This window comes from Narcine bancroftii, chromosome 9 (genome assembly GCF_036971445.1).
Source record: "Narcine bancroftii isolate sNarBan1 chromosome 9, sNarBan1.hap1, whole genome shotgun sequence".
Taxonomy (NCBI): domain Eukaryota; kingdom Metazoa; phylum Chordata; class Chondrichthyes; order Torpediniformes; family Narcinidae; genus Narcine; species Narcine bancroftii.
The window spans coordinates 122232769-122250449 of record NC_091477.1 but is presented as its reverse complement, the minus strand read 5'-3'; the positions used below and the strand labels follow the sequence as shown (position 1 = coordinate 122250449).

General features: G+C 47.7%; 1 protein-coding gene across 3 annotated transcripts in view; it reads right to left on the bottom strand.

Moving 5' to 3' along the window:
* Positions 1 to 1246: 1246 nt before the first annotated feature.
* LOC138742752 (phospholipase D1-like) overlaps positions 1247 to 17681 on the bottom strand; it is a 111556-nt gene continuing 95121 nt past the window's right edge. For all 3 annotated transcript variants that reach the window (XM_069897583.1, XM_069897582.1, XM_069897584.1), the window contains 5 exons: positions 15839 to 15888; positions 9013 to 9147; positions 7889 to 8042; positions 7356 to 7473; positions 1247 to 5810 (listed from right to left, as the gene is read on the bottom strand). In XM_069897583.1, the coding sequence (XP_069753684.1) occupies positions 5586 to 5810; positions 7356 to 7473; positions 7889 to 8042; positions 9013 to 9147; positions 15839 to 15888 (682 nt within the window). In that variant the 3' untranslated portion in view covers positions 1247 to 5585. The remainder of the gene's footprint in view (positions 5811 to 7355; positions 7474 to 7888; positions 8043 to 9012; positions 9148 to 15838; positions 15889 to 17681) is intronic.

Sequence of the window (17681 nt, the reverse complement as noted above, 5' to 3'; positions counted from 1 at the left end):
GGCATTTAGGTCAGTGTGTACAAGTTGGGCTGAACAGCCTGTTTCCACACTGTGTGACACTATATGATTGGACAATAGCCAACAACATCCTGCCCTCCTCTCCGGGCCATATCACCGTGTGCCTTCGCCAGGAACTCAGCATTATTTCTGGAATATTCCGAATGCTCAAACCCCTTGTGCACTGCCGCCATGACTACTCTGTGTGAGAAATCCCATCCCCCAGTACGACATCTCTGCCCTCCCACCACCTCGTGATAACTTCCCAAACTCTCTGTCATGTCCAGCTGGAGGAACAGCGTCTGTGAAGACAGAGCAAGGGTTGTTGTTTTGGGTCGAGACCCAGCATTAGGGCTGATGGAGAGGGAAGATCGCTGGTGTAAACACAAGGGGCAGGGGCTGGGTGAAAAGGGTTGTTGCACAGTGAGTCAGTGGGCTTAAGGGGGGTTGCTGAAGCAAGAACAGGCACCAATGCCACATCCTCCTCTATCCCCTTCCAACCCCACCCCCTCCCCGTCCCCACTGAAGGCAGTGACTGTCGTCCAACAGCCGAGTCTGGTACATCTTCACTCATTCCTCTCAACACCTCCTCCCCTCCATCGACTTCATCACACACCAACTCCCCTCCATCGACTCCATCGCACACCAACTCCCCTCCATCGACTCCATCGCACACCAACTCCCCTCCATCACACACCCCCTCTCCTCCATCCAGCCCCCCTCCCCTCCATCGACTAACTCCCACTGCCTTGGAAAAGAAGCCAATGTATTCAAAGACCCACCTTCCCTGACCACATTCTCCACCCACTTCCTGTCAGGAAGATTCAAGATGTGAGATCACACTCCCAAGTTCAAGGAGTTTTTTTTTCTGCTGTTATTAGACTCCTAAGTGATCTTAAGACCAGTACAAAGATGCTGTCTCTGCTCCATCCCAACTCATCTCACTGTCAACCTGCACTGTGTTTACAACTACTGTACTACACATGAGATGCCTATCTGGTCCGCTCGCATATGGAACTGTACCTCAGCGCATGTGGTAATGAACTTACCATGATGAGCTTGGATCTGCCCTGAGATGGGAGGGCCACTGTGTGCTGTGGGGACCCCCCCCCCCCCCCCAGGTGGACAGCAGTGGCTCCAGGCTGCACAGCCGCACCTTTCCAAGGGGATGGGCGATAAATGCTGGTATCGCCAGCACAGTGCCACATGTGAGGGGCCATTTAGTCTCCTCATAGAGAAGTGAAGCAGCTGGTGAACATGGTCATTTATTTTCTCCAGTTCTTGAATAATTAAATATTATTTAATTCATTAATATGGTTTACATTTCTTGATGGAATACCTTTGATGGGTGGTGTTTGGCTAGGTAGCCAAGGCAACAACAACTCCTCACCATGTCCTCAGATGCACCTCTTTGCTGCAGGAATATGATCCCACGTCAGTGCTGACACGGTTATTAACGTACAGGTGACCTGGTCGATGCATTTCATGTGGATATACCCGTCTGACAGAACAGTGTCCCCCACACAGGCCCACTCCCTGCCCTTCATAGGCCCTGTCCCTGCCCCGCACATAGGCCCACTCCCTGCCCCGCACACAAGCCCGGTCCCCGTCCTTCACCCAAGCCCGGTCCCCGTCCTTCACCCAAGCCCGGTCCCCGTCCTTCACCCAAGCCCGGTCCCCGTCCTTCACCCAAGCCCGGTCCCCGTCCTTCACCCAAGCCCGGTCCCCGTCCTTCACACAAGCCCGGTCCCCATCCTTCACACAAGCCCGGTCCCCATCCTTCACACAAGGGCCTGGTCCCTGCCAGCACACAGGGGCCCACTCCCTGCCCCACACACAAGCCCTGGTCCTGCCAGCACATGGGCCTGGTCCCTGCTCCACTCACTATCCCTTCCTCACTGCTCTGTGAGTTGTCACAGCTAGCCCACACCTGTGGACAGGTATGTCACATCTGACCTACACCTGTGGATCACAGGTACATCACAGCCAGGCCACATCTGCGAGTAACCCGTAGACGGGTACCTCATAACTGGCCCACACCTATAGACAGGTATGTCCTCTGCACTATTGTACAACTGGTGAAACACAGACCAGTGCAGGACAATTCCACCAGTACTGACTCATCAACTTACAGTGCACCATGATGGCTTGGTTGGTCTAACAGTCAGCGTAACGCCTTTACAGTGCCAGCAATCAGGACTGGGGTTCGAATCCAACACTGTCAGTAAGGAGTTTGTACGTTCTCCCTGTGTCTGCGTGGGTTTTCCCCGGGGGCTCCGGTTTCCTCCTATTGTTCAAAATGTATGGGGGTGTAGGTTAATGGGTGTAAATTGGGTAGCACTGGCTCATGAGCTGAAGGGCTGTCTACATTTATCATTTAAAGAGGGTGACACTGGGACTGGAGAGGTTGGACAGACAGGGGCTGAGGGGAGGCCGTACTGAGGGTCATGGACAAGGTGAATAGCCACTGACATTCTCAGAGCAGGAGTGTCCACAACTAGAGGGAACAGGCTTAAGGGGGAGGGTCAGCTTTACACAGGAGGAGGTGGTTGTGTGGAACGAGCTGCCTGAGGAAGTGGCAGAGATGGGGACAGTTACAACATTTGGAGAGATCCAGAGGTAGGAAAGGTTTAGAGGATCCATTGCAGGCTGATGAAACTCACTCATGTTGGCGACAGCCAGTGGGGAGATGGGCTGAATGGCATGCTTGCCTGCTATAGAGCTGGACTGCTCTCAGATACCACCAGGTGGCGCCCCAGGCCTAGGGTGCCTGCACTGCCACCTGCAGGTTGAGGATGGGGAACTCTGACCTGCTGTCTCTGTACAATCCCACGCTCAGGAGCAGGAATAGTCCACTCAGCCCCTCCTGTCTGCCCATCCATTCTGGGCCCTTGAAATCAGCACTGCCCAATCACACCCAATTGACCCACCAACCCCAGAGAACACTAAAGCACAGTACAGGCCCTTTGGCCCTCGATGTTGTGCTGACCTATATTCCTACCTCTATTTTTGTTTCATCCATCTGCCTGTCTCAGAGTCCCTTAAATGCCCCTAATATTCCAGCCACCCCCCCCCCCCACCACCACCCCTGGCAATGAATTCCAGGCCCCCACAACTTCAGTGGGAGGTAACTGGGGAAAAGCCTTGTGGGCACAGGGAGAATCCAACGGGGATTCGAACCCAGGCCACTGGTGCTGGAAGAGAGTTGCGCTAACCATGTCACCCATACAATGGCCCAGTCCTCACACAACACATTCCCACTCACTCCCTCTAACCCCTTCATGTCTTCAGCTACTGCAACTTTGCCCCCCAATGTTTAGCCCATTCCATTCCCAGGCTTGGGGGATCATTTGGGCGGGTCACATTATTTGTATACGCAACACCAGATTTTCCCGAGACAAGCTCCGGTGCAGGAAGAGATTCACAGACAGATGGCAAAAAGGCCCGGATTCAAGGGTGCGCTCACAGACTTACTGATGGGAATCTCTGGCCCGTCATACCTCCAAGTGGAGGATGAGTATTCGGGATGGCATGGCAATTCGGGCACACACAGGGCCTTGTATGAAGAGGAACAGGAGGGCCTCGGCTCACCAGGAATGGGCCATCCACTCTTGCAGCACCTGACACCAACACCAGTCCCATGAGCCTCCTCAGAACCGGAGAACAATCCAAGACCAGTCCTGGACTGGAATATGGATGAAAGCTCAACTTCGGGTCCTCTAATGGCCTGAGAGAGAGTGAATGCGACATCCCCTGCTCACTGCCGTGTGACCTGTGGTTCATCCAATGGAAAGCCAATGAGGGGCTGTGGGGTAGGGAAGCCCATCACTCAAGGATATCAAAGACCATACCTTGATTGGCTCAAGCCCGAAATGTCGGTTCTGAATCTTTACCTTTGTTATGTAAAGGACACTGTTTGACCTGCTGACTTTCTCCGGCTTTGTGTTTTCACTGCAACCACGATGTCTGCAGACTGGCCTGTTCCTTTGAGTTGGTCAGAGAGTCGCTGAAAGGACATCTCATCTCAGCTGTATAGGACGTTGGGGAGACCACAGCTGGTCGTCCAGCTGTAGGAAGGATGTGATTGAGCTGGAAATGATGCAGAACAGATTCACCAGACAGGGCTGGAAGGCTTGAGTTAACAAGGAGAGTTTGGATAGGCTGGGACCTGCCTCCCTGAAGTGCAGGAGGGTGAGGGGAGAATCTTATAGAGGTTTATATATCACAGGGGCATGGATAAGATGAACGGTGACTGACTTTTCCCCAGGATGGGGGAGGAATTCTAAAATTAGAGCATACAGGTTTAGGGAGAGAGGGGAAAGGTATAAAGGGGACCTGAGGGAGCACTTTCACATAGAAAGGGGGTGGGTGTGCGGAGCCAGCTGCCAGGAGAGTTGGTCGAGGTGGGAAAAATTACCCTTAAAAGCCATTTAGATAGGAGGCTGGAGAAAGAAGGTTTCGAGGGAGATGGGCCAAATGGGACTAGTTGGCTTGCATAGATGCTAGCCACTGAGCGACAGGGAGGTGTTCCTTCCAGCACATGGATGGATGTGGGTGTCTCTGGGCCATGCACCAACATCCTCAAATCTGACCCCCCCCTCCCCCCCCCCACCCTGCAGCTGATGTTGAGTCAGTCACATCATCGGGGCTCAGCGTCACCCACAGGCCAGCGAAGCAGAGAATGACACAGTCCCTCTGTGGGGAAGTAGCTGACCCTTCAGCAGCGTCCCCCACTCCATTAGCCATACTTGACCCTTTTCAGTTTAGGCTGAACTACAAAGTGGAGCTGCATATAGGTCTGGTTGAGAGGGGATGGTGGGAGAACTTCTGCAAGGCCAGGGTCTCTATGGCGGGGTACTCAAGAGCTAAACCCTCCCTTTGTGGATGTTGCTTGGCCTGCTGAGTAGTCCATTCCATGGCACTGAGAGGTGTGAAGTGACGCATTTAGAAGAACTGCTCCCATTGGTCAGTGACATGGGACAAGGAGCCAGATGCTGGAAAGTTGGGAAAAACTTTCCCTGATACTGACAAAATTGGAAACTCACTTCCCCTATATCAGTGACTATAAAACAGTGACTCCAATGTTAAGTCTGAGATCATGGGAATTACAATCAGTGAGGCCACACATCAGCCATGACATCACCAAGTACAGAGCACACAAAGGGCTGAATGGCCTCCTCTGGTTCCAGGAGATTTTGGGGGGTAATTTCAGGTGGGGTGGAGTGAATGTAGCACTCAATTAGTAGAATCGGCTGAAGAGATCAACAGAGAATACCCACTCCCCACAATGATAACACAATCTACACTCCCAGAATAAGTGTCCGTCCTGAGACCTCCAAGCCTCAGAGACAAGTGTTATTGTTGCAGATTAAAGTCAGGAATTCTCCCAATGAGTCTCTCTGAGAGGATGGAGCTGATGAGCCATGTTGGTGTCCAAGGTTAAATGTCAGTTCGTACATTGTGAATCTGCAAGATCTACCTCTGGCTTTGTCTATTGGATCCCAGAGGTACCTTGACCAAGACTCGGAGGGCAGCTGGTTCTTCCTCTTCCCTTTACGGTCAGCCTCGCACTCTCCACTCCCGTCCCCTCATGTCCACACCTCCATTGGCACCATACGCTCCTTCGTGCTCAGTGCTGGGAGCAGATTTTCCTCGGAGAGGAAGTAGAAGGGGAACTGCACGAGGAAGCCACGGATCTTCTTCAGTTCTTCCAGAGCTTTGGTGGGGTCTTCCACGTACAGGCCCAACTTGGCGATGAAGGCCGCAAGGTCCACATTGTTCTTCACGTGATCCGAGGGAAGGCACCGAAAGACCTGGGGGAGCATGAAGCACTTATTCAACAACAGGGGTAATTGCTGATCCCCGCAGGACCCCCACCACCTCCACCAACAACAACAGGGGCAATCCCTGACCCCCGCAGGACTCCCACTACCTCCACCGTTAGCCCACAGACTCCATAAGAACATGGCCACAGTCAGAGGGAACAAACTGCTTCCACCACCTCCTTGGGTAGCGAGTTCCAGCTATTGCCCACTCTCCGTGGAAATCCTTTCCCTTTACAACTTCTTCCTCTCACCTCAACCCTTCGCTCGCTTGTTTCTCATGCAAAAAACATATGGACTATCTCCCCAGACCATCAAATTTCCATCGAATTATCCCTTAGCTTCAGGTTTATTGTCACACACACCAAGATACAATGAGAAAGTCTGTTTTGTGAGTGGTCCACATAGACATCCCATACGCAGTCCAACAAGACCCAGAACAGTTACAGAGAGAGATCACATTGTATTGGTGTGGGGTTCATTCAAGTGTCTGATAACAGCGGGAAAGAAACGGTCCTTCAATCTGGAGGGGAGGGGGGTATGATGGAGTCAATGGGGGGGGTGTGTAATGAAGTCGATGGAGGGGAGGGGGGTGTGATGGAGGAGAGGGGGTGTGTGATGGAGTCAATGGAGGGGAGGGAAGGTGTGTGTGAGGGTTTGAGCCATGTTTACAACTCCCTGCAATTTCAGGCGGTGTTGGACGGAGCAATTCCCAACCCACTCAATGACACACCCTGTCAAGATGGTTTCAACGGGGCCCCTGTAGAAGTGTTTGAGGGGATACGTCAAATTCCCTTAGGCTTTTAAGGAAGTGGAGGCGCATCGATGTGGGTGGGACAGGACAGGAAATGGCGATGTTTTTCCTCAGGGAATAAAGCTGTCAGTCTCCTTTGGTCCTGGGCTAAAGTTACGATCTCTCCCCACGATTAAAGTAGATCTGACAATGTGTCTGGCTGACCCCGACGCCACTGTGAATGAGGCCAGCCATTCTCAATGGGGCTCTATGTCCCTCCTGGGGACCACACCACGTTGAAGTAAAAGCCTGGTTTCTTTTCACCTTGTGTAATATCAATTTTTTTAATGTTCTTTATGTAATCAGCAGTGGAAAGAACAGAAGAAACCAAAACTTAACTGCTTCACAGGGGAGGGGGTCCATAGGCAGCGTGGATAACATAGGGGTTAGCGCAACACTGTTACAGCACCAACGATCTGGACAGGGTTTCAAATCTGTAAAGGGTCTGTACGTTCTTCTCGTGTCTGTGTGGATTTCTTCCGGGGGCTCCAGTTTCTTCCCACTGTTCAAACATTCCAGGGATTGTAGATCAATCGGGTATAATTGGGCTTGTGGGCCGAAAGGGCCTGTTACCGTGCTGTTTGTCCAAATTTAAAAAAAAATAAACTTTGAGTCCTGGGTGGAGGGCATAGCCGATAAAAGGTTGAGAATGGCTGGGTTAGATGGTAAGGAACCCTCGGATGCTGATTGTCCCGATGTACACTGATCCCACACCAAAGCCAACACTCCGGGACCACCCCTACCTTCTCGTATATTGTGGCATTTCTTGCACTGGTGGGAATCCACACCTCTTTGAAGAACTTTTCACTGATTGGGTCTTGTACATCAATGGAAGGGTCATTGAAGCCTCCAAGGATGAGCCTGGAAGAGAGAGCAAAGCAGACACTGAATGGTTCATTGCCCTGACCAACCATCGGGGCAGGGGTGAAGGGAGGTTTGGTCACCAAACTTGTCACCCAGGGAATGGGGAGTGGAGGTTTCAGTTACTGGACGGGATCCACCAGATCTGGAGGATCATCCACAGGTTACCAGTATCCAGATGGGTGGAGCGGAGGGTTTACCTGTAACCAGGTGGATGGACAGGAGGGGTTACTGGTAACCGGGTAGGTGGGGGTGGATGGGAGGGGTCACTAGTAACCGGATGGGTGGAGGTGGATGGGAGGGGTAACCAGTAACCAGTGGGTGGGGGTAGGGGTTACCGTTAAATGGACAGGTGAGGGCAGGGGTTACCAGTAACCTGTGACCGACCCCCCCGCCTCACCCCGAGGGGACTCACTTGAAGCAGTGCAGCCGGAGGCGGAGGGCAAATAGGCCAGCCTGGTACTCCTCCCCGTCCATTAGCGAGGACACCCAGCTTGTATCCTCGATCATCACTGCTATCTCGCTGTCTCTCTTCCCCAGCATGCTCCGGTCGTTAATGTTGGCTGAGCCTGTGGTTACAATCAATACCATGGCGAGGGACGTAGCACGGCGAGGGACGTAGCACGGCGAGGGACGTAGCACGGCGAGGGACGTAGCACGGCGAGGGACGTAGCACCGCGAGGGACGTAGCACCGCGAGGGACGTAGCACCGCGAGGGACGTAGCACCGCGAGGGACGTAGCACCGCAAGGGACGTAGCACCGCGAGGGACGTAGCACCGCGAGGGACAGAGATAGTGGTAGCCCTTGCCCAGGGTAGGACCATCTAGAACTAGAGGGGAGAGGGGAGACATAGAGGGAAGTGGGTGTGTGGAACGAGCTGCCAGAAGTAGTGGTTGAGGCGGGACAATTACAACGTTTAAACCAGTGGTTCTCAACCCTTTTCTTTCCACTCACATCCCACTTTAAGTATTCCCTATCCATCAGTGCTCTGTGATTAGTAAGGGATTGCTTAAGGTGGACGTGGACCTTTGAAGAAGACCACAGAGCCCACCTCACTGACAAAAGACAAAGGAGGAAAAACCCAACACCCAACCCCAAACAACCAATTTTCCCTTGCAACCGCTGCAACCATGCCTGCCTGTCCCGCATCGGACTTGTCAGTCACCAACGAGCCTGCAGCTGACGTGGACATACCCCTCCATAAATCTTCATCCGTGAAGCCAAGCCAAAGAAAGAAAAAGCTTAAGGTGGGATGTGAGTGGAAAGAAAAAGGTTGAGAACCACTGGCTTAAAGGATATTTAGATCTGTACGTGGATGGGAGATATGTGCCATACATCCAGATACGACCTGCTTCAATGGACACCTTTCATATTCTGTTTCATTCGTTCTCACTTCCTCCCCCACTGGTCATACCCAGTCCCCACTGGCAGTACCCCACAGTGCTTTGCCTGTTCCTCCCCTACTGGCAGTGCCCCATCCCTACTGGTAGTGCCTCGCCTGCCCATCCCCCACTGGTGGTGTACCCAGCCCCACTCACCGGTGATGACCGTCCTGTCGTCTGCGATGAGCAGCTTGCTGTGCACGTAGATGAGCTCTGTGGCCAGTTTCCCATCCAACTCGGCATGAGTCCGCAGTCCGCACACCGAGAAATAATTCATCCACAGTTCATCCACTGCAAGCATGGAGAGAGAGAGGGAGAGGGAGAGGGAGAGGGAGAGAGAGAGAGAGAGAGAGAGAGAGAGAGAGAGAAGTGAGAGAGAGAGAGGACTGCTGAGTGGTTTGGGAGAGTGCGGTGCCAGGAGTGGATGGGCTTCCCCCCTCTCCCCTACTCAAGGCTCAATGATCAACATGCATTTGGAAATTTCTCCCCACCACCCTGAACACGCTGTCCCCACACCTGGTGCACTGTGGCTGCAGCGTTGTCATGCTCTGTGTGCACTGAGGTCACCCCCTCCCGCTAAAAAATAGGACATAGGAGCAGAAACACTACGCGGTGAGAAGGTAACGAGTCTAATCTCAGAAAAGTCAAACTGGGTGCCTTGCACTTCTACAAATCTGAAAACCAGAAGGCTGAGTTCAGGGTTAATGGTCAGATACTTACAGTGTGGATTAACTGAGGGACCATGGGGTGCAAATCCATACATCCCTCAAGGTCGCTGTGCAGGTTGATAGGATAGTTAAGAAGGCTGATGGGATGCTGAGATTTATTAATAGGGGGGATTGAGTTCAGGAGTCGAGAGGTCATGTTACATACAACTCTACAAATCTCTGGAGAGACCCCACTTGTAGAGTATTGTGTTCAGTTCTGGTCACCTCATTATAGGAAGGATGTGGAAGCTGTGGAGAGGGTGCAAAGGAGATTCACCAGGATGTTGCCTGGATTGGAGAATGTGTCTCATAAGGCAAGGTTAACAGAGCTGGAACTTTTCTCTTTGGAGTGAAGAAGGATGAGAGGAGACTTAATAGAGGTTTACAGAGCCATGGATAGGGTGGACAGCCAGCACCTTTTGGCCAGGGCAAGAACAGCAAACACCAAAGGACATCTGTACTAAGTGAAGGGAGGGAAGTTTAGGGGACATGTCAGAGGTAAGTTTTTTTAAAAATACAGAGCGTTGTGGGGGCCTGTAATGTCTTGCCAGGGGTGGTGGTGGAGGCTGGAACATTGAGGGCATTTAAGAGACTCTTAGACAGACACATGGATGGAAGAAAAATAGAGGGTTTTGAGCAAGGGAAAGGTTCAGTACTTTTTTTGGTAGGAATATAAAGGTCAGCACATCATTGAGGGCTGAAGGGCCTGTACTGTGCTGTCGTGTTCTTTGTTCTAAGATCTATATTAGACGCCAACTGTTACAATTTTGAGATAGAGCACAGTTACAGGTCCTTCCATACCACGAGCCCATGTCTCTCAGATACTCCTGTATGTGACCAATTAATCCACAAATCCTGTACGGCTTTGAATGTGGGAAGAAAGGAATGGCAGGGTTGCCAGAGCTACTGTAATGCTGGCAACTCTGTACAGCCTTTAAATGGCCTGTTAAAGGAGCTGAAGTTGTTTGTGCACAAATATCCTGGGCTGTGGGGTGGTAAATCCAGGGGAGAAGAAGAGAAGAGAAGCAACGCAGACGACCCGAGAGGACGGTGATCCTGGTGTTAGAACACCGAGGGGGCTCAGCGGCCGAGGTTGCAGTAATCTGGCTCATGGGAGTCAGGATTCGAGAGGGTGCCGAGGGCAAGAAGGGCTCCCAAAGGGCCTCGGGAGTGGAGGCTTCCTGATTGTGTCAGGGGTTTGGACCTGGGGCTCAGGGTGGCCGATGGATCGGACAGGAGTCTGTGTGGCTGCAGGAGGTGAGTCCATGGACATCGGTGTCTCTGAAAGGGTTCTCTTTCTCCTATTGTTAGAGGCACCGGGTAGTGCTCACTGCGTCTCTCTGTCTTACAGCAGGCAAAAGTTGCAGTAGATCATGTATATCACATTTTTAATGGGGCATTACGTGATAATCAAAGGAACCTGGAACTTTGAAACCAGAGGAATCCCACGCAGACACGGGACAACGTACATGCAGTGCTGGATTCAAACCTGGGGCGCTGGTGGTGTAATAGCACTGTACTAACCACGACGCTAATTGCGTTAACCATGACGTTAACTGGAGGAGTCACGTGACGGAGTAGTGGCCGGTAGGAGAATACTAGCCCTCTCCAGAAAAGAAGGAAAAAAAGTAAAGAAAAAACAAGGCCCCAGACACAGAAATCACAATAAATAATAAATAAAGATGTGGAGAAAATGGCACCTAAGAAAGGAAAGCCAAAAACAACGGGAAGAAAAGAAGAAAGAAGGACGCCGAAAGAGAAAGGTGAAGGCCTTACTTGCACAAAAAAAGCAGGGACCCGCCATGGAAAGAGGAGCCCACTCCCTGAGGTTAGTGGAGACCCCGCAGGGTCGCGACCCACAACCGCAGGACTCCAAAAATGGCTCACGGAGCCAAACAGGGTGCGCACGACAAGGACAACACCGACGGGGGGTGGGGGGGGGGGGGGAACCAGCTGTGGAGCAAAACTCCAAACCTTGAACAGCTGAGAGAGACCCGGTAGCAGGGCTCCCAGCTGGAAGATAAAGAAAACAATGAGAACGGGAGGGGTGAGAAAGAGAAAAGGAAACTAGAGACACAACAGATAACCAGCCCAGAAGAAGAGGACCAACATCAAGACACCATGGGAAAAAAAAACCCAACAAACTGAGACAAGCAACTCAACAAGAAAGTCAGAAGCGACACAGATACAAGGAAGAGAAATAGAAGACTCAAACCCAAGAGCAGACACAGAAGAAGAAGAATAGAGGAATAGGAGGAAAAATGAATGGACAGTACGTAGATTTAAAAATTTTTCAAGAACAAATGAAAGCATTAAAAGAATGGCTGACACTAGAAAAATGTACCAATCAAAATAGAGGAGGAAATAATAGATCCAGCAGGGAGGTACGTGATGATAAAGTGTCAGGTATATTCAGAACTCTGGAATGTGGTCAATATATATGCTCAAATATATATTAAAGAGGATCAAAAGTTTATTCAAGATATCTTTTTGAAGATTGTAGATACACAGGGGAATATATTGATAGGAGGGGACTTTAACCTTAATTTGGATTCAAAGATGGATAAAATTGGACAAAAGACTAGCAGAAAGAACAAAGTAGCCAGATTTATGGTTAAATCAATGCAGGAAATGCAACTTTTGGATATATGGAGGAGACAACACCCAAAGGAGAAGGAATACTCATATTATTCGAGTAGACATAAAACATACTCAAGGATTGACCTGTTCCTGTTGTCAGCCCATATCCAAGGGAGAGTTAGGAAAATGGAATATAAAACTAGATTGTTATTGGATCACTCACCTCTGTTATTAGCAATAGAACTGGAGGACATCCCATCAAGAACATATAGATGGAGATTAAACTCCATGCTACTTAAAAGACAAGATTTTAGAGAATTAATTGAGCGCCAAATTAAAATGTACCTTGAAATAAATACGGAATCAGTGAAATATAAATTTATATAATGGGATGCAATGAAAGCCATCAGAGGGCAGATAATAAGTTATGTAACTAAGATGAAGAAGGATTACAATCGGGAAATAGAACAGCTGGAAAAGGAAATAGTAAGTACAGAAAAAGAATTAGCAACAAGGGACGATACAACAAAAAGAGAATTGACAGACAAAAAAATAAAATACGAAACACTACAAACGTATCAGGTGGAGAAGAACATAATGAAGACAAAGCAGAAGTATTATGAGCTAAGAGAAAAAATGCACAAAATATTAACTTGGCAGCTTAAAACAGAACAAGCTAAAAGTATGGTATTGTCATCAAGGAAAAAGGACAAATAAATTACATATAACCCAACAGAGATCAATGAAAACTTCAAGGAATTCTACGAGCAATTATATTGAACTGAGAACGAAGGGAAAGAAGACAAAATAGATGAGTTTTTAGCTAAAATTGAACTACCAAAATTGCAAGGACCAAAACAAACTGATAAAACCATTTGAAATGGAGGAAATAGAAGATATATTAAAAAAGCTACCGAACAATAAAACCCCTGGAGAGGACGGACTCCCAATAGAATTCTATAAAACATTTAAAGATTTATTAATTCCTCCCCTCCTGGAAGTAATCAACCAGATTGAAGAAACACAAAACTTGCCTGATTCATGTAAAACAGCAATAATTACAGTAATACCAAAGACGGGGAAAGATCCACTAACACCAGCATCGTATAGACCAATATCTCTACTTAACTCAGATTATAAGATAATAGCAAAACTATTAGCTAACAGATTGGCCGACTGTGGACCAAAAATAGTAAAACTAGATCAAACTGGATTTATTAAGAAAAGACGAACAACAGACAATATCTAAGTTCATTAACTTAATCCATGCAGAACAAGGAAATAAGACGCCACAGTGGCGGTTGCTTTAGACGCAGAGAAAGCCTTTGACAGGGTAGAATGGAATTACTACATTGGTTCAACCTACCAGAGAAATATATTAATTGGATTAAAGCATTACATAAGGGACCATTGGCGAAGTTTAAGAAAGAATCGCCATTTAAATGGCAAACACAAGCAATCTGATACCTAGGTATTAGATTAGATAATAATCTAGACCATCTATACAAATTAAATATCAGCCATTAATGAAGAAATTACAAGATGACTTAGAACATTGGAGATTTACCTCTAACACTGATAGGAAGGGTAAACTGGATTTAAATGAATGTCTTCCCAAGGATACAATGCCTATTTCAATCATTACCAATTCCCTTAACAGAGAAATTCTTCAATGAGCTAAAGAAAATAATAAGAAAATTCTTATGGAAATGGGGGAAACTGAGGATAGCACTAGATAAATTAACAGAATGGTACAAACAAGGGGGCTGACAGCTACCAAACTAAGAATTATTATAGAGCAGCACAATTAAGATATCTATCAGATTTTTATCAAACAGGGGAAAAACCAGATTGGATCAGGATAGAGCTAGATAAAATAGGGGAGAAGGTACCACAACATATACTTTATAAGTGGGATGAAAAACTGGTGCAACATAGAAGTTCACCAGTACTGCACCATCTTCTCAACATTTGGAAGAAGATTCACATAGAAAGGAAAAAAACAAATTACCAACGACCAAAATTATTATTGACGCATAATCAACTAATCCCTTTCACAAAAGATAAGCTTTCCTTTAGAGAATGGGAGAGAAAAGGTATTAAAAGAATAGAAAATTGTTTTTTGGGAAATAATTTATTATCTTTTGAACAAATGAAGTACAAATATGGAATAACTCACGGTACAATGTTGGCATACCACCAACTGAAAACCTACTTGAAGAACAAATTGGGAAGCAAACTGAGGTTACCTGAAGGAAGTAATTTTGAATATGTGATTACAGACACAATAATAATGAACATGTACATCAAACTGCAAGAGAAGGAAAATGATGAAATAAGCTATAAAACCCAAACAAAAGTTGGGAAGAAGATCTAAACATAAAGATAAAAAATGAAACATGGGAAAAGTTATGCTCCGGAACTATGAGAAATACAATAAACACGAGGTTACGTATGATACAATATAATTGGTCACACAGGCTATATATCACACCCCAAAAGTTAAATAAATGGGACCCAACAGTATCAGACAGATGGTTTCGCTGTAAGAAGGAAATGGGAACAACAGTACATGCAATTTGGGCATGTGAGAAAGTGGAAAAGTTTTGGGAAGATCTAAATCAGGTATTAAATAAAATCACAAAAAGCAACATCCCAAAAAACCCAGAGATCTTTCTTCTAGGTAATATAAGAAGTAAAGAACTTGGCCTCGATTTGGATGAACCACAAAAAAGATTTTTTTAGGATAGCCTTAGCTGTAGCAAAAAAATGTATAATGTCAACCTGGAAATCAGAAGAGAGCCTGAGAATACAGCAATGGTACAGAGAAATGAATAAATGTATCCCATTTGAAAAAATAACATATAATTTAAAAAATAAAGTCACAGTAATCGAACAAATTTGGGAACCGTACATGGAACACAACAGAGAGGGCCTACCGCGGACCTCCACCCCCTAAAATGACAGGAGAAGAAGACGAAATGAACTGACCCAGTGTGTAAAAGTAGATGACACAATTTTCTTGTTTATTTTCATTGTGTGATGACATTGTTTAATGGGTTTATTGTATCATATATGTTGAACGTTTAATGGGTTTGGAGGGGGATGGGAAGGAGGGAGGGAAGGAAGGGTGGAAAAAAGGGTAGAAAATGACACTGTGTATATTCAAGAGGGAAATGTTGGTGTGGATTTTGGTTAATAGGGTTCATAGTGTGAAAAATAAAAATTAAATTAAAAAACCATGACGCTAACTGTACTACCCCAGTGTGCCATCACAGGGAAAAGAAAGGAGATTTCAGAACATTTCGTGGACAGGGCAAGAAATGGAATCTTCTATCCTGAGCTTCCTGGTGTCCGGACTGCTGGGGGAACTCAGCAGCTCGATCAGCATCCGTGGAAGAAAGAGAATGGACCATGTTTTGGAGCAGAACCTTCACCAGGATCCAAGATGTCCACCACTCCTCATCCCTGGGTGCTGCTTGAGCCTCTGAGATCCTCCAGTAGAGGTCACTCCAGATTTCAGTGTCTCCTCTGTGCACCCAGTGTCTTGCTGAGCCCAGGCTTGGGTCTTGTTCAAGATTCTGGTTTGGGGTCCAATCCTCAGGCTGCCCCCCCACTCTTTCCCTCTTCACTGCAGCATGTGGAGAGGTGGACCCCAGCCCTGACCCTGCCCGAGGATCCAGCCCCTCACTTACTCTCTGCCCGGAGACGTTCGATGATGGAGAACTCTCCCCTTGCGATGGTCCTGCGGGGAGACAAACGGGATGTCACATGTGGCAAGGTGAAGTCATTTCAGGCAGGGTTGAAATGGACGAGAGTAGAGGATTGGCTATGGATTGAATACTGGGAGGGAGGTGGGAACAGGAACTCTAGATGGGAGCAGGGAGAGAGCAGAAAGGAAACACTGGCGGGGGACTGTGGGGGAACGAGAGCAAGTGGAGAGCTATCACAGGCACAATGGGCCAAATGGTCTTATTCCCTTGTATGGTGACAGAGAAACCTGACAAATTGGTCCCCTAGAGGACCAGAGTGGTCAACTTTGTATGGAGCCTCAAGAAATGGGGGAGATCTTAAATAGTTTTTTTGCATCGATATTTACTCAGGAAATTGGCATGGTGTACAAGGAAGGGAACCGAGCAGAAGGGTCATGGAACAGGTGGGGATTAAGGAGGAGGTGCTTGCTGCCTTACAGCGAATAAAGGGAGATAAATCCCTCGGGCTGGATATGATATTCCCTCGGACCTTGAAGGAGACTAATGTAGAAATTACAGAGGCCCTGGCAGATATATTCAACATTACCTTAGCCACGGGTGAGGTGACAGAGGATTGGAGAGTAGCTCTCTTGTTTAAAAAGGGTCCAAAAATATACCAGGTAATTATAGGCCAGTGAGCCTGACATCAATAGTGGGTAAGTTATTAGAAAGAGTTCTGAGAGAAAGGATATCTAGGTATTTGGATGGCCATGGGCTGATTAAGCATGGCTCTGTGCGTGGTAGGTCATGTTTAACAAATCTTGTGGAGTTATGAGGAGGTTACCAGGAAGATGTTTGAAGGAAGGGCTGTGGAAGTTGTCTATACTAAAGACTCTGAAAAGATCCCACATAGGAGGTCAGTTGCAGAAGGTTCTCAGACTGGAGGCCTGTGACTGGTGGTGGGCCTCAGGGATGGGTGTTGGGACCATTGTTGTCGATATCAATGATCTGGATGATAATGTGGTAAATTGCCATTGTGGACAGTGAGGAGGGTCATTAAAGCTTGCAGAGGGATCTGGACCAGCTAGGAAAATGGACCAGAAAGTGGCAGCTGGAGTTTAATGCAGACAAGTGTGTGGTGATGCATTTTGAAAACCAAGATAGGAGATAAACAGCAAATGGTAGGGCCTGAGGAGTGCAGAGGAGTAGAGAGATCTGGGAATTCAGATACATTATTCCCTGAAGGTGGTGTCGCACGTAGACAGGTTGGTAAAGAAAGCTTTTGGCATCTTTGCCTTCATAAATCAAAGTATTGAGCATGAGAGTTGGGATGTTATGTTGAAGTTGTTTGGAATATTGTATCTGTTCTGGGCACCTAACTATAGGAAGGATGTCAATAAGATTGAAAGAGTTCAGAGAAGATTTACTAAGATGTTGCCACGTCTTCAGGATTTGAGTTACAGGGAAAGATTAAACAGGTTAGGACTTTATTCCTTGGAATGAAGAATAAGGGGAGATTTCATAGACGTTTACAAGATTATGGGAGATATCGACAGAGTGGATGTGAATAGGCTTTTTCCACTTAGATTGAGGGAGATAAATACAAGGGGTCATAGTTTTAAACTGAAGGGGGAAAGGTTTAGGGGGAACATTAGGGGGAAGTTCTTCACTCAGAGAGTGGTGGAAGTGTGGAAAGAGCTGCCAGCTGAGGTGGTGAATGTGGGCTGGATCTTGTGTTTTAAGAATAAATTTGATAGGTACATGGATGTGAGAGGACTGGAGGGTTATGGAATGGGAGCAGGTCAGTGGGACTAGCGGAATGATGGACAGCACAGACGAGAAGAGC